Raw genomic sequence first — 22,229 nt, forward strand, 5'->3', positions numbered from 1 at the left:
ATGGGATATACACCGTATTTCTCTTGTCTAGATTGCGTTAGATCCTCCCCCAGTCTTGTATGGGAGAAAGTGAATGGGCTCTAATGAAAAAGACAGAGAATGGAGTCTAATTTGTGTAGCAGCCCAATCCATTTCTTAGTCTCACCAGAGACTAAGCATAGGGACAAGTTCAATGTAGATTGAACGTCCTTTTATACATTTCAATAATTTTATAATCATTTTAAAATCTCAAAACTTTACTTCCTTCCCCTCTCTTTCTGCATATCCGAATTAACTTTATTTTCTCATTTATTCATCTACTTTAAACATATACTCTTATAAAACTGCAAGTTATTACAAGAATCCTGCCGGTGTTCTAATCTGTTTGCAGTTTATTTGTAAATATTCAATAAACCATTTGTTATCTTGATTTATTATTTTTCAAGTAAGTTTTGCCATTTCTGCATATTCCATAAATTTTTGCAGGGAGCCATTTGCTGGCATTTGGCACCGCTTTTGAGTAAATCAGATGAGATTAGGTTTTTGGCAAAACCGTGACCCCGCGGGTTAGGGTAGTGTCCCCCTTTTCTAAATGGCAGTGACTGCAAATTGTTCATTTTCTAAGGAATGCTGGGGAGTAACTTGTCAAGCACTTTGGCATTTTGAAGTTTTCATTTTTTAAAACCACCACCCCCAGGGCAAGAGTGAGATACCTAAGAGCTTATAGCATCTTAGGAAAAGCTGTTCAGGTTTCCTGTACTCACTCTCACCTCTTGTTAGGATGAATCACTTTTGCAGTTTCAGACTGAATGGGATTAAGCATAAACACACATTCTCAGGCTACGGTTTCCCTCCTTGCACCTCCACCGTGGGCACATTAAAGCATGGGTTGGCAAACTAAGGCCCAGGGGCCAGATCCAGCCCAATTGGCTTCTAAATCCGGCCTGTGGACGGTCCAGGAATCAGCGTGTTTTTACATGAGTAGAATGTGTCCTTTTATTTAAAATGCATCTCTGGGTTATTTGTAGGGCATAGGAATTACGTAATTTTTCGCCCTATAGGATGCACTTTTTCTCCTCCCAAAATGAAGGGGAAATGTGTGTGCGTCCTATGGGGCGAATGCAGGCTTTCCCGGGCTTCCTGCAGCTCTGTGGCACCCTCCGGATCCCGGCGCGAAGCCGCGCGGGGCTCCGGAGGGTAGCGCAGAGCTACCTGCATTCCGAAGCCTGGTGCGCGCTGAAGAGCACCCCTGGGCTTCGCGCACCTCTCTGCAAGCCTGGGGAGACTGGCGCGGCTCCCTAGGCTTGCAGATAGCAGGCTGTTCTGGGGGCTGGGGTCGGGGGAAGCTCGGGCTTCCCCTGCGCCTGCCCCGTGCCTGGGGAGGGGAATTTTTTTTCTTTATTCCCCCCCCCAAAAAAAAATTAGGTGCGTCCTATGGGGCAAAAAATATGGTAGTTCATTTATTTTTCCCCAAAATATAGTCCGGACCCCCACAATGTCTGAGGGATGGTGGACTGGCCCCCTGCTGAAAAAGTTTGCTGACCCCTGACAGGGACAGTCGACCCCACCCAGGAACACAATCCGACGGGGTGGCGATCCACATTCTGTGTTCCTACAAATGACAGTGTGTGCCAAGGGCTTAGAATTTCTCTTAACTTCTATTAAAGGGAAGCAACAGAGTTTGGGCTCCTACCTACTGCTCCCCAGCTGTCTCGCTGAGCAATTCTTCTGCCTCCCAGAGAGTCCCACAGGTAGTGCTTACCTCATATGTTCAAATACACCCCTGCTAATTTCCCCCTTGCACTGCCACAGAAATGCAACAGGATACAAACTGCTCTGGATATCTTGATCAGTTATTGGCGGTAGTCTTCCAATGAGCAGCCCAACTAAGTAGCAATTGATGCAGAGTAAGGATCTTACTATTGTTGTAAATAAAAATATGCCCTTTTCCCTTATGGGGTATCCAAGAGCCCATATAGAGTCCTTACATAGGTTCCCTATTGGTAGGAGAAAATAACAGAGGCCAACCAGAGAATATTGAGAAGCAAAGCAGCTAGTAAGCTTGATCTTTATTGATCTGTTGCAACAGGGTACCCCCCTCACACGCAGGAGAGGAAGAGGACCCAGAACAATAGCCTGCAAGGCCTTATAAAGACTTTTGAAATTCCCCTTCTCTAGATCAGGACCACCCCCAGAAACATTATGCATACATCACAGAAGGGGTGTAACCTAAGACCACCCCTCAGATACATCCCACCTACATCACAGAAATTTAAATGTTGTTTTTCTCTTCTCCTTGTTTATCTCCTGTCTAGCAGGTTACTTGATTGGATTTTCTGGGGAGCCTGGCCATTCTTTTGTAATGCTAAAATACTTATTTCCTGGGCCAGGTCACAGGCTCACACCTTATTCAAACACAGATTAAAGGAAGAGACAATGGGGAGGCTTTTCCATTTTTAACCTTGCAGAGAAAGGATTTGGTCAGTTTAGGAATCAAAATGGTTCCAGGTTTGCCTTCCTGTACTGATCTATGTATGTGCAGTTATGAACATTACTATATATCTAAAACCATAAAATTCCTATCACACTATTGGGACGCGGGTGGCACTGTGGGCTAAAGCCTCAGCGCCTAGGGCTTGCCGATCGAAAGGTCGGCGGTTCGAATCCCCGCGGCGGGGTGCGCTCCCGCTGCTCGGTCCCAGCGCCTGCCAACCTAGCAGTTCGAAAGCACCCCCGGGGGCAAGTAGATAAATAGGTACCGCTTACCAGCGGGAAGGTAAACGGCGTTCCGTGTGCGGCTCTGGCTCGCCAGAGCAGCGATGTCACGCTGGCCACGTGACCCGGAAGTGTCTCCGGACAGCGCTGGCCCCCGGCCTATAGATGTGAGATGGGCGCACAAACCCCAGAGTCTGTCAAGACTGGCCCGTTCGGGCAGGGGTACCTTTACCTTTACCTTTAAGGATCTTACTGTCTGTGTAATCATCAACTAGGAGCTCCCAACAAATTACTCATATTGGACAGGTAGTGAAAACAAGGAAGGGAAGCCTGTTCTACTAACTGAACCTGTAGCCCCTGAAACTGTTTGCCCCACACCCTGAGAGTTTCCTCACCCTTCTTTTGCTGTAGGCTATTCCAACCCCCATATCCACATGCGTGTGAAATGGAACCACCTCAAAAGCAGGTCATATTCCTGTTGGTTCCTAGCAGTTGTGGCACGAAATGGAGCTCATCAGTTGCGTGGCGAGTTCCCGCCCCCCACCAGGATAAATAAAGACACGAAACACCATGGTTTAAGGTTAAATGGGCGAATTAGGCCACAACTTTATTGAATTCAGGAATGAGAGGCATTGGCTTAGGCATTGGTCCTAACGACTATCCGGCTCCAGCCCATTTGCTGGAGACACGGGGAAGGGTTAACACTATATTGGGGGAGTCTCCTACCGAGGCATGTTGACTAGGAGATCCCCCCGGGTCACCGCTCGGGGGGCGTGCCTTTGGCCCACACCTCCATAGGCTTCTGACAGGGCCACGCCCCCCGGAGTCCTTTAACGGACCACCCTTCACTCACTGGGGGGAGGTGATGGCGTTCCTCCCCCCCATATCCTCTTAACCCCTTCTTACCAATGCCGAAGAGTTGTGACGAGTTGCTACGAGGTAGGCGAAAAACCAAATGGCTGTAAATTGCCAATTGGGAAAAATTCCTACCGTGCCCCATGTGGCGACAGACCGAAGTCCATAGCAAAGTCAGAGACCTACCTAGAGCCTACCTAAAGGGAGGGAGGGTGGGAAAACGTGGGGGCTAGCCGGCGAAAAGAGGGTGAGCCCCCTCTGCGCCGGCCCTATATAGGGCAGACACAGCTGAGATTCCCCTGCTCTCGCGGGGGCTGAAACCAGCCCCTGCTCACATGGGGTGTGGGCGTGAAGCCTGCAACCCCACCTCCTGGGCAGGCCGGAAGTGGCTTTCTGTCAAAAGGGCTTGAGGGGAAATTACTTTTTCATTCTTTATTAAATTTATACACCGTCTTTCATTTGAAGGTCTCGGGGAGGTTCACAAGAAAAAAAATACAGGGTAAAAGGACAAAACAAATAATTAAAACAAAGCCCCAAACAAAACAATGCCCTCTGCTCCCAGAAACTCATTGAAAAGGCCGTAAGCACAGGCATAGGCAAACTCGGCGCTCCATATGTTTTGGGACTACAACTCCCATCATCCCTAACCACTGGTCCTGTTAGCTAGGGAGGATGGGAGTTGTAGTCCCAAAACATCTGGAGGGGTGAGTTTGCCTATACCTGCCGGAGAATATAAATTAGCCTGGTTGAAGAGGAACATTTTTTGCCTGGCGCCTGAAGGTGTACAATGAAAGCAGCAGACAAACCTCTCTCGGGAGAGCATTCCACAAACAGGGAGCCACTGCAGAAAAGGCCCTACATCATATTGCTACTCTCCAAACCTCTCGTGGAGGTAGCATGTGAAGAAGGGTCTCAGATGATGAATGGAGAGTGCAAGTCAGTTTATATGGGGAACAGGTGCTCCTCAGGTAGGAAAGAGGTGCTTGTGTGTGGCAGGGGGAGACACTTAATATTTGACTAGGTGATCCTTAGGGTCTCTTCCAACTTCACAGTTCTATGACCTTCTGAAATTTCTGCATCCAAAGTGTTCCAGGTTTTTGCAAGCACACAAATGAAGGCCGCTTCCAAACCACAAGGCTGAAACCAATTGGGCATAATAGTTGGAACTACACCAATCTCTCCCATCTCTTTTCTTGCACGTGACTCTGTATTGATGGTGGCTGAATGGATGGTCCTAGGAGTGGGGAAGCCCACAACAGTACCTGTTCAATAATTCACATTAGCCCATTATCCTTATTCAGTAGTTTATTATGGAGACATAACTGCTTTGACAGCAAACACTCAAAAGGGGGACTACATTTCACCCTAAAGGACAGAGCCCCACCCCTCTCAAACCAACCCCCCCCCCTGAGTTCCATTCATCTTTTCTTTAAGCCCAGCATGGATGGGGAAAAAAACAATGCGAGTTACGAGTTAGTGCATACTCATCTCCGAAAACAAAAAAACTCACATGACCACAGAACACTAAGGACAGACATTGCAGCAGGAAAGGTGCCTTGGAGGGTGGGCAGAGAGGAAAGAAGGGATGTGGGGGTCAGCTGAGAAAATATAGTGCTTTATAGCTAGACATATTACCCACTTACTGCCATTCCCGCACGTGACTCTGAAGCCTCTACCCCGTCACCAATTCTGCAGCCATCACTCCCTTTTAAACATTTGCAATGGGTAGGTGGGAAGGACTTAAATTCACAACTCTTTTAATTGCTTTAGGTTGGGCTGGAGCAGGGATGGGGAAACGGCGGCCCGCCAGGTATTGCTGGACTCGCAACTCCCATCGACCCTAGCCAGCTTGGCCAATGGTCAGGAAAGATGGGAGGTGAAGTCCAACAGTGGCTGGAAGGCCGCTGTCTCCCCAGCCCTGGCCTAGAATGCTCAAGTCTATGCCAGCGTAAGCAGTATGGTCCATTGGTTCAGAAGACTGGTGGGAAGAAGGAGTCATGGGGGAAGGAGAAGGAGGAGATCTTCATGCTACTTCTTCTTCTGCCTCCTCTTCAAACTCCCCTTCTTCAGCAGTAGCATCTTGGTACTGCTGGTACTCGGAGACCAGGTCGTTCATGTTGCTCTCGGCCTCTGTGAACTCCATCTCATCCATGCCCTCGCCTGTGTACCAGTGGAGGAAAGCCTTGCGGCGGAACATGGCTGTGAACTGCTCGGAGATGCGCTTGAAGAGCTCTTGAATGGCCGTGCTGTTGCCGATGAAGGTGGCGGCCATCTTGAGGCCGCGGGGAGGGATGTCGCAAACCGCCGTCTTGACGTTGTTGGGGATCCATTCCACAAAATAGCTGCTGTTCTTATTCTGGACGTTCAGCATCTGCTCGTCCACCTCCTTCATGGACATCCTGCCACGGAAGACGGCCGCGACCGTTAGGTAGCGCCCGTGGCGTGGGTCGCAAGCTGCCATCATGTTCTTTGCGTCAAACATCTGCTGCGTGAGCTCGGGCACGGTCAAGGCCCGGTACTGCTGGCTGCCGCGGCTGGTCAGGGGAGCGAAACCGGGCATGAAGAAATGGAGGCGAGGGAAGGGCACCATGTTGACGGCCAACTTGCGGAGGTCAGCATTGAGCTGGCCGGGGAAACGGAGGCAGGTGGTGACGCCGCTCATGGTGGCAGACACCAAGTGGTTGAGGTCTCCGTAAGTGGGAGTGGTGAGCTTTAGGGTACGGAAGCAGATGTCATACAGAGCCTCATTGTCAATGCAGTAGGTCTCGTCTGTGTTCTCCACCAACTGGTGGACTGAGAGAGTGGCGTTGTAAGGCTCCACCACTGTGTCCGAAACCTTGGGTGATGGCACCACGCTGAAGGTGTTCATGATACGGTCGGGGTATTCCTCGCGGATCTTGCTGATCAGCAGGGTCCCCATCCCTGATCCGGTGCCCCCGCCTAGCGAGTGGGTGAGCTGGAACCCCTGGAGACAGTCACAGCTCTCGGCTTCCTTCCTGACCACATCTAGGACAGAGTCCACCAGCTCAGCTCCTTCCGTGTAGTGGCCTTTGGCCCAGTTATTCCCAGCACCACTTTGACCTGAGCAGCAAGGAGAAAGTCGAGAGTGGGGGGTTAAAGGTCATCACCTCGTTACTGGCCTCTTCTGAACAATATGGTCTCTTATGGAGAGACCTGGCCTGAATAGAGATATTGGATTAATGTCTCATTACACATGCTAAAGCTATTTTAGTCATCTGCATACTATCCCTTGCTTTTTCCTGTAGGACTAACTGCAGTCGTTATCAGTCATCAACAGGTTTACCATACCCATTGAGCCAATCACCCATCTCCTACTATCCTTCTTAGAAATATCCCACCCCACCTTCCCACTATATATAAGGGTCTGGTGACTTCTGTTTCAGGGTATCTGAAGAAGTGTGCATGCACACGAAAGCTTATACCCAGAACAAACTTAGTTGGTCTCTGAGGTGCTACTGGACATTCATTCATTTATTTATTTCAACTGCATCAGACCAACATGGCTACCTACCTGTATTCACTTGACTCTTGGTTTTACATTGCCCCCTGAATAGTGACCCAAAGAGGTGCCCCCATTCATGGGGAACAAGAACACTTCAGAACTGACCTCTCACTCCCATTCTTTCAGCTCGGCCCAAAGATTACAGACCACTCCTGTCACCTTTGGGTGACATACCTGAAGCCTCGATGTAAGGTAGTATTCAGCTAACTTAACAGTTGCAATCCTTACCATGTCTACTAAGATATAGTCCTACTGAATTCAATGCAGTTTACTCCCAGGTAAGTGGAGTTAGGATTGCAGTCTAAAGTGTCAAAGCCATCTTTCCCAAGCTCCCAGGGACCACTAATGACTGTTGTGTAAGTACATTACGTAACAGTTTGTGCATAGAGATCTAGTTTTGATGAGAAATCTCCACCATAATTTCAGTAGCGGGTTCCTAGCCCTTATGTTTTGGAGAACTGCAGGCAGCTTACGTAAAACATTCCTGTACTTAGGGTGCGGTGTTTTTGTGCCCTGCATGACTAACTGCTCCTTCGTGGCTTCCTATCATTTGCTTTTGCTAAGAATAATTATCTCTTGCAAAAAGTAAGAACCTTAAAAAAACAAAAACCCTGCTGCTTTAGAATTACATTTACAGAACTAGGACCTAAGCCAAATAAGAGTTTGTGCACAAAACATTGATCTCCTTATTTCTCCACAAGAATCTTTTTTAACTGCAAAGAACCTTTCCCTCGAATAATCCTCATGCCCAAATGCTGCTATTTCAACCCCCCTTACCCCACTGATTTACATTATATCTGGCCATCTGTACATCACAGGAGCTGGTAGGTGTAATAAAAGCCGACTTTCTGCATCATAGAATGCTGTTGCTATTCCCCAGTTTCCCAACCCAACCCTTCCCCAAGCTGCAAGCTCTCCATTCTGGAACATTCCTCCTCCTCCCCACAATTTAAACCAGGTCAAACTTCCAAGTTTTGCATGTGTCAAGTAAGGAGAGAGCAGCACACTCAGAACATACATGCCTGTGCTTGTGGAACAAAAAGTAGTACAGAGATAGCCAAAAGCGGTTGCTAGCTCATTCTGGCTCTTTCCTCCAGGCCTCTCTCTCCCTCTCTCTCTCTCTCACACACACACACACAGTGGGGGCAATTTAATTAAGAATTGCTTTTACATAATGCATGCTACATCATGCAAATGCCGTTTTTAACTTGGGACATAGCAAATAAGGTTATACCTGCTTAGAAGGCACCCTGGGCATGAGCAGTTCCCCCAGAGGTTGAATTGGTGCCACTTTGGACTTTTTCATTTGGTTCCAGGTATTGTGACATGAAACTAATTCACGTGTATCCCCACCCTCCTAGAAGGGAGGTCACACGATGGATCTCAAGATGGTCCCCTTGGGCCTCTCAGCCTCAGACGCCATCTTACAGTAAACAGTCAAGATGACCAACACCAAGGGGAAGAGGGGGACAAGACCCTTTTGCAAACATGGTGTGGTCTCTCTCGCTACCTACATGCACATCTTTAAGAAGGGTGACATTTTAGACATAAAGGGCATGGGCACAATTCAGAAAGACATGCCCCACAGATGTTACCGTGGCAAGACAGAAAGGGTATACAACATTACCCAGCATTCTGTGGGCATTATTGTGAACAAGAAAGTTAAGGGCAAGATTCTGGCCAAGAGAATTAATGTGCAAATTGAGCATATTAAGCACTCAAAGAGCAGAGACAGCTTCTTGCAGCATGTGAAAGAAAATGAAAGACAGAAAAAAGAAAGAAAGGAAAAGGGAATTTGGTTTGAACTAAAACGCCAGCCTGCTCCTCCAAGAGAAGCCCGCTTTGTGAGAAACAATGGCAAGGAGCCAGAGCTGCTGGAACCAGTTCCATGTGAGTTTATGGCATAGTGTATGTGAACAAAATAAAATACCATGTTGAGGACTTGGGGAAAAAAATATGGTCCCTTGGGTGACTCTTGAATGTCAAGGCTGAACAGAGATTTGAACCTGGATCGCCCAAGCCCAACATTATTTTCTGCTTTTTCACCCAGCTACCGACAATTGTTTCTCCACTCCCACCATGTCCATTGGAAGACACGAAGCTGCCACAACACTGGACCTTCTAGGTCTGAATTGTCTTCAGGATTTCATGCAGAAGTCTCTAAGTCTACCTGGAAATGCCAGGAACTTTCTAAATGCCAAGCAGACACTCTGCCATGGAGCTACAGCCCCGTTTGCCTATATGGGCAGCAGATCACAGTTCAAGTGCCTCAGGTTTGAGCTCCTGTGATCAATTACAGCTCTTCCCACCACCCAACATCCTTTAGCTTGACTGGGCAACATTTGCAACTGCAGCTCAGCGATGCTCCTCCGCAATAGTTCCTTACCAAAGACAAAGTTATCAGGCCTGAATATCTGCCCAAAAGGGCCAGACCTGACCGAGTCCATGGTGCCAGGTTCCAGGTCGACCAAGACGGCTCTGGGCACGTACTTGCCACCTGAATGGAGATAAGGAAAAAAGCTTTTAGAAGTGTTTAAGAATCTACTCTCTCAACAGATATACTAGCATTTAATCTGACCAGTTCATGTTGAGCAAATCACCCAGTTCAAAAGATGGGAGCACACTAGTGGGCTGGCTGGGACTGGTAGGAGTCGAAGTCCAGCAATACCTCCCCATGGTTATGTGGTACCTAGCAAGGCTCCCCATGTCTACTCCAAGAGCTCACAGCGAAAGCTCCTTAGGCAGCTTACAGGGCCTAGGTAGCTTCACTTCAGTAGCATACCTGCCTCTAGGTCTTAACCATCCTCGGGGTTCTACGACAAAGAATAAATACTTTTGAGACACTTCTGCAGGGAGGGTTGCCACCACCACCATCCCACAAAAACCGCTAGGTCCCTTCCACAGAGATTTTGCAGCAATTCCAGAAACAGTTGGTGACAGCTGCCATAGGCTGTTATTCCCACACTCATTCTTTATCACAGTCCCATGCCAGGGACTGATCCCATGGAGAAAGCCAGGAGCCTGTTCTGAGAGCCGGCAGATCCCATTTGCAGGTGACACCAGACCCACTGATTTAGTTCAGTCTAGGCACCTTCCATCTCAGTCCCCACTCTCAAGTCTATTATGATCCACACTTGGGATACATAGGGATAGAGAGATCAGGCGCCACTAGGTCAACAGAAAAGGATTAGATGGAGGTCAACTTATAGAATATAGCAAAGCGCTTTCGTATGGGGGCTGGGGGAGAGAAAACAGCAGACCAAGGCTTAATTAGAAGAGACAACAGATCTGAGTGAGAGCCACATCAACTGAATTTTAGCAAAGGCAAAAAGGTAAAAGACCCCTGGACAGTTAAGTCCAGTCAAGCTTGACTATGGGGTTGTGGTGCCCATGTCGCTTCTCAGGTCGAGGGAGCCAACGTTTGTCCACAGACAGCTTTCCGGGCCATGCGGCCAGCATGACTAAACCGCTTCTGGCGCAACGGGACACTGTGATGGAAGCCAGAGTGCATGGAAATGCTGTTTACCTTCCCGCCACAGTGGTACCTATTTATCTACTTGCACTGGTGTGCTTTTGAACTGCTAGGTTGGCAGAAGCTGGGACAGAGCAACGGGAGCTCACCCCATCGCGGGGATTCGAACTGTCAACCATAGCCTAGTCAAAAATTGAACACAACCATATATAGGGCTCATCAAAGTAGGGTACAGCACCACAGAGATGCCACTCTGAACACTGTACTTCTGCTCTTAAAATAGCAAATGTTAGCCAGGAATTGGGAAAGTCAGGACTGTCACTTTCTATGACAGAATGGGGAACCTGTGACTCTCCTGCAGTTGTGTGATTACAACTCCCACCCTGGGCTGTGCTGTCTGGGGCCAAGAAGACCTGGAATGCAGCAACATCTGGAAGGTCACAATTTCCCCATCCCTGATCTGTGAAAGGCAAGAGGGAGTGCAGAGAAAGTCGCTGACCATGCAGAGGAGCTTGGGCAGCACGGAGGAGCGTGGAAAGAGACAAGGAAAGAATTCTGAACTCTGAAATGGACAGCAGTGCTGCAGGAACAAACCTGAGGCCTCATTGTAGTAGACATTGATCCTCTCCAACTGCAAGTCGCTGTCTCCGTGGTAGGTGCCGGTGGGATCTATGCCGTGCTCATCACTGATGACTTCCCAGAACTGTAGCAGGTGAAAAAAGATAAGAAAAGGGGGATACAACATTAAGAGGAGTCATCTGACCAAACCCTTCTGAAAACCAGGTCTAGCCTGGCCTCTTGTGAGGCAAAGTAGCAAGTGGCAGATTTCAGGTGGCCTTTAAGACACTTTAAGTACCTTTTAGTTCTCATTCATTTCAGTGGGAACTGAGTGGGTTTCTTCCCAGTGCATAGGGCCCCTGTGCTAACATGGGGAGGAACATTTGGGTTTTACCACCTTGCGCACTGGAACAGAGAAGGGGGACCTGTGGCCCGCCAGAGGTTGCTGGACTTTATCTCCCATCAGCCCCAGCCAGCAGGGCCAAAGAGTGGGGGCCGAGGGAAGCTGAGATACAACAGTATTTTGAAGGCACAGATTTCCCATCCCTGCAGCAGTTAAGCAGCTCCAGTCACACAAATGCCTCCCCTCATCAATCTCACAGGCAGGCTATCATTGCAAGGGGACGCATTTCGTCCCAGCTGCAGAGAGCAATGAACTCAGATACCTCCGAGGAGGGTAGGCCAGGTATCAGCATCACCCCCTACTGCAGATCATTTCACCAGTCGGCATGTATTGGATTTGCTACCCATTATCTCAAGCAGCAGCCAATCAAGGGTATTGGTTGCTCTTCAATCAACAAGCCCTGACCTCCAAAGGAACTTGGGCTACACAAGACATTCAGCTTCAGGGAGAAGCAAACTGGCAAAGCGCTTCAGCACACGGTGGTTTCCAAATGTTCTACTCTCTCTCTCTCTATATATATATATACATATAGTGGTGCCCCGCAAGATGAATGCCTTGCAAGACGGAAAACTCGCTAGACGAAAGAGTTTTCAGTTTTGGAGGTGCTTCGCAAAACGAATCTCCTATGGGCTTGCTTCGCAAGACGAAAATATCTTGCGAGTTCCTGCTGGTTTTATTTCCTCCCCACCCCCTTTTTCTAAGCCGCTAAGCTGCTTATCAGCTGATCCGATCAGCAGATAAGCCGCTAAAAGCAGCTAAAAGCGCTAATCCGCTAATCCTTCAATGGGCTTGCTTCGCAAGATGAAAAAAACCGCTAGACGAAGAGAATCACAGAACAGATTCTTTTCGTCATGCGAGGCACCACTGTATATATAAAAATAGATTTTTAACATATAATTTTCAAATAATTAAACATACTTTTACATCTTATACAATATTTTTGGACTTCCATCAATCACATCTGAAAATTTTCCAATCTAATCACTTAATATACATTTCTTACTTTCACTATTACCTTTAAATCTCATAACTAATCTCTCTTCTTTCTCTATTTTGCAATAGCACACACCCGAACACTTCCCCAAAGCCTGAACACTGCACACTCCAGTTAGAGAGGGAAAGGTGCAGCTTTTCTTAAAGGAAGCACACCTTGAAGAGGACAACAGCAAGGAACAGGGCAGATTTCACAGGCTTCCATCCAATAATTAACTTTGCTGCCTGCCACCACTTCCAAACCAGCTTTCCTAGCCACTCCTGTGTCACCTGGTCATGCAGGGAGGTGTATGGTATAGCCCTCATGAGATTGTAGCACTACTAGAATGGGAAGGCATTCGTTTGAAGGGCCCCCAACAAAGTATCCTTGCATGTAGAAGTCTAGTACACCAAGAAGGATGCTTCTAGAATTGTTTGTCTCCTTCACAAGTTAGGCTTCCACCTGCTAGAGACTCTTGATATGGAAACACTTCCAAACAACCACCCATATGTATTTTGAAAGTGATACAGTCTGATACAGGGACCAAAGCACAGCATGCAGAAGGTGCCATGTTCAATTCCTGGCACCTCCCAGCATATAGCTGGGTGAGAGCCCTGTCCAAAACACTGGAGAACTACAGTCCGTCAGCGTTGCTGATGGTCTGACAAAGTATGAGGCAGCTTCCTGTTCCCCTGTATACCACATTCTTCCCTGAGTGTTTGGACCAAATGTTGGTAGCATAAGAGCTGCCTACAAGTGCATCTGATTGAGAGACCTGAGGCCGTACGACTATTATTAGTACAGCAATGGAAATGTGTCCCAGCTAAAGAACATTGGCAAGTTAAATTAATGGAATATGCTGAAATGGCAAAATTGACAATGAAACTAAGAGGAAGAGACGATAACAAATTTAAGGAAGATTGGAAGGAGTTTATTGCATATATTCAAAAGCAATGTACTCAGGTTAATACATTGGCAGGGTTTTAATAGTACTTGTAATTTAACTTTGAATGGATAATAAGTAATAAAATGGTTTGTAACTTTACAATGGACATGCAGTACATTCATAAACAATGGAACCAAGGAAGGGACTAGGGGGCAGTGGCGTAGCGTGGGGGGTGCAGGGGGGGCCGGCTGCACCGGGCGCAACATCTGGGGGTTAGGGTTAGGGGGCGCAAATCCACGGGTTAGGGGGCGCAAATTACTTGCCTTGCCCCGGGTGCTGACAACCCACGCTATGCCACAGCTAGGGGGGAGTTATTTTGTTTTGTTTTGATTTGACACTGTTACTGTTTTATTTTTGGAAAATTAATAAAACGTTATAAAAGAGAGAGACCTGAACATGGGAGAGCGGCCACCAATAATGTTGTGTGTGTGGTTTTTTGTTTTTTGTTTTACATAAGGCAGACACATTGTATTGCTAAGTAACACGTACAATGAACTATAGCAACAGAGTAACATAACACACACACACACAGTCTCGTGTTATGTTTTAGATACATGATTTGACTGCAGAAACCACACTCGTGATTTAACACTGCAACTAAGGAAGCAACCCCATTGTGGAAACTCAACAAGTTGTCATTTGAACTGAGGGATCAGGTCACCACCATCTGGTACCAACGCAACCGCTTCACAAAGCCCATTCATTGTGTCATGAGAAGCCACTCAGGTTTGTAAGTCAGCTGTGAGCCCCCAAGGAGCCAATTAGAAAAGGGGTTGCACATGTTGGTTCTATGCACTTCCTGCTCAGCGTGAGCTTCAGCTTGCAAGATTTTTGAGGCTACGAATAGGTGCGACCTGTTAGTGCCCTTAACACATTTTAAGTCAGTTGCATGGCAGGGATGTAGAACCAACAGCCCTCAAGTTTTGGATCATAATTCCCATCAGTCAACTGCTAGGGACAACCTCTGGCGAGCCACAGGTCCCCATTCCTCAGTCTTAGGAGAAAGTGAGAAACCATTACTATTGCACTGAACCCTTTTAAGAAATAACATCACAGCCAGGGCTGGATTGAGGTTTGATGAGGCCCTAAGCTACTGAAGGTAATGGGGCCTTTTATACGTTCAGCTGTCCTTTGTCAACAACAAATTGTCGCTGTTTTTTTGTGTTGAATACAGTGGTACCTCCGTTTGTGGATGGGATCTGTTCTGGAGCTCCGGTTGGATCCTGAGGTTTTCGCAACCGAAGGTACTTGTTCTGTGCATGTGCGTGGCATGGTAGAGTGCTTCTGTGCATGTGTGAGTGGCGAAACCCGGAAAAATACTTCTGGGTTTGCCACGTGCGTATCCCGAAGGATACGTAACCAGAGGTGTGTGTAAGTAGAGGTACCACTGTATATGCTATATGGCGATTTATGGACCTAATAGGTATCTAAAGCCATTTGCACATGTTGCCATGCAACCAGTCCATGCAGAATGTAGGCACCCTATATATAGAAATAAGCAAACCAGTGATATTTTAGGGAGCAGGTTAGCATGAAGGGCCCATTACTTACATCATAGGAGCCTACACAACACAAAACACTGTTGCTGTATGTAGGTTTTATTTTATTTGTTTTTTATCTTATATTTTGGAAATGAACATCCAGGTTTCCCCCCCCCCTTTAAATATTTTGGGCTATAGCTTGTTTAGCTTATACGTAAATCCAGCACTGGTCGCAGACCACTTCACTACAAAACCTGGTTGTTTTTCAAAGGATATCCTCACTGCCGAGCCCATGGAAGACCTCCCTAAGAGTTTTCAATGCAGCGATCATAATAATGAACTGTTTTACAGGCCTGTCTACAACACACATGGTGTTAAGGAACAGGGCATCCTTCCATGGCTCTCTACTTTTCCTTTTAGAAATTAAACATTGCCCCTACCCTCCCTTGACATCAGTTTATGCACAAAAAACATTTCAAACTTCCACAACTTGCAGCAGAGAAATACTGCAGTGACCTTCTCTAGCTGTGCTAGGATTCCTTGTGCTGGCTGCACTACAGCCAACAAGTGTGGGAGAAATCCCAGGAGCACTTCCAAAAAAATATGGATCCCGTCTCCAAATCCTAACTGGAATGGGCAAAGTAGGGTGGATGGAATCGTGAGTGGGAAATAATAACTAGGCAAGGAAGATAACTGTCCACTGTTGCAGGAGCTAGGTAAGAAAACACTTGTATGTTTTGAAATAGTGGAATTATGTATACTAGGTGCCCAGACATTTGATACTGGGAATACAACCCAAACTCAGCTATTCTGCTTTAACGGGGGAGGGCATGTAAATCCAAGATATACAGGATTTAGGAGGATTCCTAGCTGTCCTTCAGCAGTGGCACCCACCATATGAGGGTCACAGCATACACCTGATAAGAGACAGTCGACAAGGAGGCAAATGCGGCGGGCGGCGGGGGGAGAGCAGGTAAAAGGTCAGGCAAGAATGTACAACTAAGGCCACCTTTTTGCAACATGTTCCCAAGCAACGGGTTCTCTGATAGGCTCTAGCTGCCAGATTTAATCAGAGGCAAAAGTGGTTCAGAAGTCAACAGGGATGGAGCGAGTGCTCTTTGCCACTCTTCAAGTCTGCTATACTCATGCCCATCCAAATATTTCAGCACCAAAGGCTGAAAACTAATGATGAGGCACAAGCTCTAATGAAATGAATAGGAGCTGTGCAAGAGCACTGCTGGTTCATTTCAAAAGAGTTCCTGCAGCAGACATTCCCCACTGAGGCAGTGCTTTGGAAACAGACTCTAAGCTTTGGGATCTCTATTCACTATTTTCCTCCCCCCTTCTATCCCCCCAGATTTTTGGCTTGGCTTATTTGTGGTTGCCATCAGCACCTCCCTTCCTTAAGTCCTGTGGCACACAGAGACCTTGGGAAATGAAGAGGTGCTCAGCGTCAGGATTTTACAGAAGCTTCAAGCAGAGCCTTGCTGCATCCACCTTCTGCAAAAGCCCAGTGGAAAGAGAGAGAAGTTCTCTCCTTTCTTTCCCGCAAATTCTCTTGGGCCTCCCGTGAAAGGGCAAAGGGTGGCAGCTGTCAGCAAGCAATTTGTAGAAACCAGGTTACCAAAGGGGCAGGCGGGAACTGGCCAATGCTGGCATGCTACACTTTTAGCTGCAGTGATGGGGCAGTGGAGATAACAGGACCAACATGGCCCTGGGGTGCCCAAGGTAGAGAAGGGAACCTGCGGCCCTCCAGATGTTGTTGGAGCCTCAACGCCCATCAGCCCCAGTTAGCATGGCCAGTAGTCGGGGATGATGGGAGGCCAGCAATATCTGGAGGGCCACATGTTCCCCCCCATCCTGACTTAAGGGACAAGCAGACCGTAAAGGGAAGTTTCAAAATTGTGCTGGCACCAGGTTCACAACAGGTGTTTAGATATATGGTAGCTGCAGAGAGCAAGTGACTCTCAAAACAGCCTTCCTGACTCCCACCCAACCTAGGGAGCATGGCAGTGGTATAAGACTGAACTGTGAACTACTAGGAAATCTCTTTGCCGTGACTTCACTAAGTGGCTTAAACAAGTCTACACTCACTCTGTGCACCAAACAAAATAAAAAAATTCATTCCAGTAACACCTTAGAGATCAACTAAGTTAGTTATTGGTATGCGCTTTCGTGTGCATGCACACTTCTTCAGATACCAAAAGCTCATACCAATAACTAAGTTGGTCTCTAAGGTGCTACTGGAAGGATTTTTTAGAATTTTGTTTCGACTACTGCAGACCAACACGGCTACCTGCCTGTAACTAGATCTGTGCACCAAACCCCCTTAGTTCCCATCTGAAATGCAGACCCACCATACACAGTTGCTGCAACAATGACAACGAACATGCTCTTTACACCCTGATATACTATATTAATATTATGAAGGCCACCTCCTCAAGAGATTGGGACAGAACCCCCTGGGCTCACACTTGCTCCCCAAAATCTCTCCCACTGCATGTTTGCCCTTCCCTTAGGCAGCAAAACCTGCTCTGGGAATAAGCTGTTATCACTTAAGTCTGAGAGGCTGAAAAGAGTAGATCTCCCCGGCAGAGCAGCATACAAATAGGGAGCCCACTGCCTGAAATCATATCATACCCCCCCTCCTCCCCCTTGCAGACAGAGCACTGTGCACAGCTCTAAAATGGAGTCGCTCTGTCAGTCTTTGCTTCCCTCACGCTGCTGCAGGAACCGCAGCACTATGAGTGGCAGATTCTATTTATACCCAATGCCTGTAAAAGCCCGAGGGTGGGGGAGAGCTTGAAGGAGAGTCCACAAGGGTGGACAGAGACGTTGGTGCACTCTTTAACGCCACCCCTCTCTGTGCAAGCACACACCCACACCCAAGAAAGCAGCTGGGCCAGTAGGGAGAGGCGAGCACTGCAGTCATAAATCCAGCGAGGAGAGCGAGGAGGCTTCTAGCCCAAGAGGCTGGTGTGCTGGAGAGGCTGACAGCAAAGATGGCTGACAGGCTTCGCCCGGCTGCAGGAAAAGGCTGGAGCTTCACAGGCTCCAGTGACGTGTTCATAAAGAACACACCCATTCTCCAGCACCCTGCCTGCACTCGCAACGGCTCTTGAAACTTTGCTGCTGCAAATGAGGGCCATGCATTTCCCAGATTAGCGCTGGAACGCCTGGCTTTCCATTCTGCACTTGGTCCCCCAAACAAACAGCCAGTTCTAGCTGGCAGCTTCTTCTCCATGTGCCTTAAAATGAAGAGGGGCCTTCCATCTCGAGCAGGCAGCCACCTCCCATCTTGCGTGCTTCAGGCCAAGCCCATTTTTGTTTTAAAAAAAGTTACCACCCAATGGGAAGAGGTGAGCATGCAAGACTTCTCCCCAGGAGCCTTCTGCTGGAGCAGCATGACCCTGCACACTGAAAACAAGGCTGGGAGCACAGCTGCTGCCTTTGTTCTGCAGGAGGTACGTTATGTGAGGAGAGAGCAAGCCAGATCTCATTACCACAAAGGGTGAGGCTACTATTTAAGCCAGCTTGGCTCTGTGCAGGATCGCTCTTGAATGCCCTATGAGCACAGTGTGTGTGTGTGTGTGTGTGTGTGTGTGTGTGTGTAGAGGGGTAGGGAGACACATCAATGCAACGTGAAGCCCGTGCCGCTATCAGAGCCCCACCTTCTGCTGCTACAGCTGCATTGAGCCTAGAGGTCAAGATGAATCTGCTGCCCAAGAATGCATCAATTCTACATGGGCACATGTTTGCGGTCATCCCAGCATGCTGAGCAGATAAGTCTTTGAGCTCTGGGTTTATTAATGCCTTCAGATCCCCACCAGGTCCAGCCATGAAAACCAGACAGATGTTTAAGGCAGGGAGGGAGAGAAGCTGATTTTTGTGTGTGTGTGTCAGGAGAGCTACAGCATAATCTTCAAAGGGCATTGCAGTAGAACAGCTGCCAGCCTAGTTCGGCAGCCATTCTCAGTGAGGAAAGTCACCAGGACTTGGGATAGCCATCTTGATGAGAGGCCTGGGCACATGGCCCAAGAAGCAATTGCCCTGGCACGATCTTGCCCTGGAGGGCTAACAAGTGAAGAAACTCTGGATGAGTCAAAGATTGATCCCTCCCTTGTCGATCTCTCAAATGGAAGAAAAGTGAGCTTTGCAATGGTGACTCGGGTCTGACTCTCATTTAAGTTACAAACTGGTGTCTGGGCCATACCATTTCTGATTGCAGGCGGGGGTGTGCCTGATGGAAAGCTTCTCCTTGTAGAAGACAAGGCCAGAGCCCTTCTCCCCAATTTTTAGCTTGCTGTGTGGAGAACTACTTTGCATGAAGCAGCTTTCAGTTATTTAAGCTTCTGCCTGCCATCCTCATAGGTTAACCACCTGTGTTTTCTTCAAAAAAATATTTTTTATCAAAGATTTCTTAATTTACAAAAATACGTGCCTTGTCTCTTTTTTCAAGTTGTGTTTTCTACAGATCAGTTTCATTTGTTGTGAGACACTGTTGCATACAGTGTTAGGTTAAGAAGAAAAGGGGGTGTAGTTGGTTGTCTTTGGTTGGCTGTAGTGAGATTTGTTTTGGTGTGTGAGTGGGATATGTGTGTGTGTGTGTGTGTGTGTGTGTGTGTGTGCTTTAGTTAGACCTCAGCGTATCTTAATTAAGTCTACAAGGAAAGCTGGTTTAGCAGCAAGGACTCTCCCTCCTATGCATTTTCCTCATAAAGCAAATAAAAGCCTTGTAGAAAGGGAACTATCAGCAGCTCTCCCACGTGAGAACCTGAAGGCTCACCCACTTCTCCACAAATAAGTAACTATTGCTTTTGATGGCATCCTTTGTGTTACCACTAACAAGGGTGGAGCCCTTCTGAGGGTCAGGGTGGAAAGGTGTGTTTCATTTCTAACCTACTTCCTCTCTCCGTCTGAGAAAGGTGGGGAGGAATCCCTTTCTGATGGTTTGGTAACCCTGCAGTTTGTAGGTGCAGGTTAACAGAAGAGAAACAGTATCAATTCAGAGGGGTTTAAGGCAATTTGCAGTTGCAACAGACATCTTCCAATGCTAAATGATGGGACTAGTTGGCCAACTGCGTTCCTTTCAACCAAGTTCAGACCAAGACATGAGGGATGGTTAATTGCAATATACTTCTTCTGGAATAAAATCCTAAAGGTTATTAATGAACTGTTTAAAGTGAAGCTTTCAATAGACTTTAATTTCATGGCAATGGGTATACTTGGGAAAACGGCTATAGAGAAAGGGGGTCAGTTTACTTTCAAAGCTATGCTATTAGCCGGAAAGGCAACGATAGTTTTAGGTTGGAAAGATAGAGAGAAATGGACAGTAGAGGCCTGGAATAGTTATTTCTTTGAACTTATTCAGTCGGACATTGTCGCAGTAACGTCACAGGAAACAACATGGAAGGTCAAGTCCACCATGATAAAGAACAGATGGAACTCCTATCTTCAGTGGATAGAAACTACTGGAACAAAAGACATTCTGTGGAAACTAAAGAGGCTATGCCCGTGGCTGAGGATAATTGTTTGAACCCTTCCAATGGATGGGGGGGGGGAGGGAAAACTGTACAGGAAATTTAAAAATTGGAAGGAAATAATATAATGTATGTAAAAATGCCAAAATCATAATTAAAAAATAAATAAATATCCAATATACTTCTGGCCATAATGGAGGCTGTCATGACACAGATCAGAAAGTACCTCCCCTCAAGCACCATGGGAACTGACCTAAGTAAACAACCAAACAGAACAGGCAATTTTAGGTGTGCTAATTTAGCCCAGTAAGCATACCCAAAGGGTGCCCACCCTACACTGCATGGAAACCTGGTGCTATCCAGATGTTGTTTGACTACAACCACCATCGCCTCTGACCATTGGCCTGGCTGGCCGTGACTGATGGAGGTGAAGAGTCCAGCAACATCCAGGGGGGCCATAAGTTCCCCCATCCCTGGAGACACTGTTGGGGGAGGACAGAATGCCTTCTGTTTGATTCTGCTTTGCACCAGGCAGAGTTCTGACACAGTTCTCCTTCCCCTGTTGCTGCACAGCGTCCGCACCGCAGTGTATTTGGCACATGTTGATTCTGCTGCATTCTCACGCAGCATTATACAGCATGTTCGGGTTTCCTCTGCATCCATGTTAGGGAGGGAGAATCTTGTGCCACGCGTTCCTCTGGGAAACGTTTCCAGGCTTCCCAGTGCTGTCCCACTAAACTGGACGAAGCCAAAAGGTCGCCTTGACCATCATTTGGAGGAAAGGAGGGAGATCGATTAAGCGATCAAATCAAAAAGACACCTCTCTTCAACGGCCAAGCCTCGCCCTCCCTCCAGACCTAACCAGACTGCGCCAAAATCTCACGGAGGAGGGAAGGGGGTGTCTAGCCTTCCACCAGCGACGGAGAGCCCCGCCTGGGAATCCGTCTGCGGCGCAGGAGAGGAAGGGGGCGAAGATCCCGGAGGAGATCGCCCCCCTCCAGATGCCTTCGTAAGCGGCTACGGGCGGAAGCCATGTTGGCGGCCGCAATGCAGAGATCCGCAGCCCCGCCACACACACGCGCGCGCGCGCGCGGGAAAACAAGGCGCGCAAAGGCAGCGCCAGACGCGCGATCTGGGATCGGTTGGGCGCGCAAAGGCAGCGCCAGACGCGCGATCTGGGATCGGTTGGGCGCCACGGAGAGAGCAGCCGCTCTCTCCGTGGCGCACGGAGCCAAGCGCTTCGTCATCGTTGCCGGGTTCCCACCCTGCGCTCCAGGCACGATCCGGCAAGGAGCCGCCACCGGGAAGCCGCCAAGCTACAATTCCCCACGGGGGTCGGGGTAGGGGGCAGGGAAAACTGGAGGATCCCCCACCAGATTTAAGTTTTCTTTACCCCCACCCCCACCCCCCGCATGGCGCGCGCCAGGCCGCCCAGGAAAAAGGCGCCGAGATCGTGGAAGAGGAGACCAGGCGATGCGCCTCCGCCCAGCTGGGAAGGGGGCGAAGGGTCCGAGCGCCCTTTTCGGGGGGTCCGCCCGCCCGCCCCAAGAGCCAGGAGGCCCCATGGCCGGTGGGGGGCAATCGGAACGTGGCCCTAGTCCCCCCACCCCCGGGTCCCCGTGCCCCTGCCCCGTGCCCTAACCTTGGCCCCGATCTGGTTGCCGCACTGGCCGGCCTGCAGGTGCACGATCTCCCTCATGGTCTTGTGGCGGTGGCTGGACGCTGCGCAGGGACTCCGATCCTCGTCTCGCCGCTCCTTCGCGCTTCTCTCCCTCTGGCCGCTGCGCTCGCGCGCCTTAAATGGGGCCCGGCGGGGAAGGGAAGGGCAGGCGCCCGTCACTGCG

At 48.5% G+C, this 22,229-nt stretch overlaps 1 protein-coding gene and 1 pseudogene across 2 annotated transcripts; one reads left to right on the forward strand and one right to left on the reverse strand.

The window, feature by feature from the left end:
* Positions 1-4,836: 4,836 nt before the first annotated feature.
* Positions 4,837-22,187, reverse strand: TUBB4A (tubulin beta 4A class IVa). Its single transcript, XM_082205495.1, has 4 exons — positions 22,028-22,187; positions 11,139-11,247; positions 9,459-9,569; positions 4,837-6,630 (listed from the first exon to the last, which is right to left on the reverse strand). The coding sequence occupies exons 1-4, from the start codon at positions 22,082-22,084 to the stop codon at positions 5,573-5,575; spliced, it is 1,335 nt and encodes a 444-aa protein (XP_082061621.1). The 5' UTR covers positions 22,085-22,187; the 3' UTR covers positions 4,837-5,572.
* LOC309522312 (large ribosomal subunit protein eL21 pseudogene) lies at positions 8,006-9,013 on the forward strand (annotated as a pseudogene). Its single transcript has one exon. The product of its transcript is annotated as a large ribosomal subunit protein eL21 pseudogene (transcript).
* Positions 22,188-22,229: the final 42 nt, after the last annotated feature.

Source organism: Podarcis vaucheri, assembly GCF_965113315.1.
Source record: "Podarcis vaucheri genome assembly, chromosome: 17".
NCBI lineage: Eukaryota > Metazoa > Chordata > Lepidosauria > Squamata > Lacertidae > Podarcis > Podarcis vaucheri.

Excerpts from the sequence above, each read along its gene's own strand:
- TUBB4A (XM_082205495.1), bottom strand. The coding sequence starts at position 22,084 with ATGAGGGAGATCGTGCACCTGCAGGCCGGCCAGTGCGGCAACCAGATC. Across the intron at positions 11,248-22,027 it reads GCAACCAGATCGGGGCCAAG|TTCTGGGAAGTCATCAGTGA; the intron begins GTTAGGGCACGG and ends CACCTGCTACAG. Across the intron at positions 6,631-9,458 it reads GCCTGATAACTTTGTCTTTG|GTCAAAGTGGTGCTGGGAAT; the intron begins GTAAGGAACTAT and ends CTTGCTGCTCAG.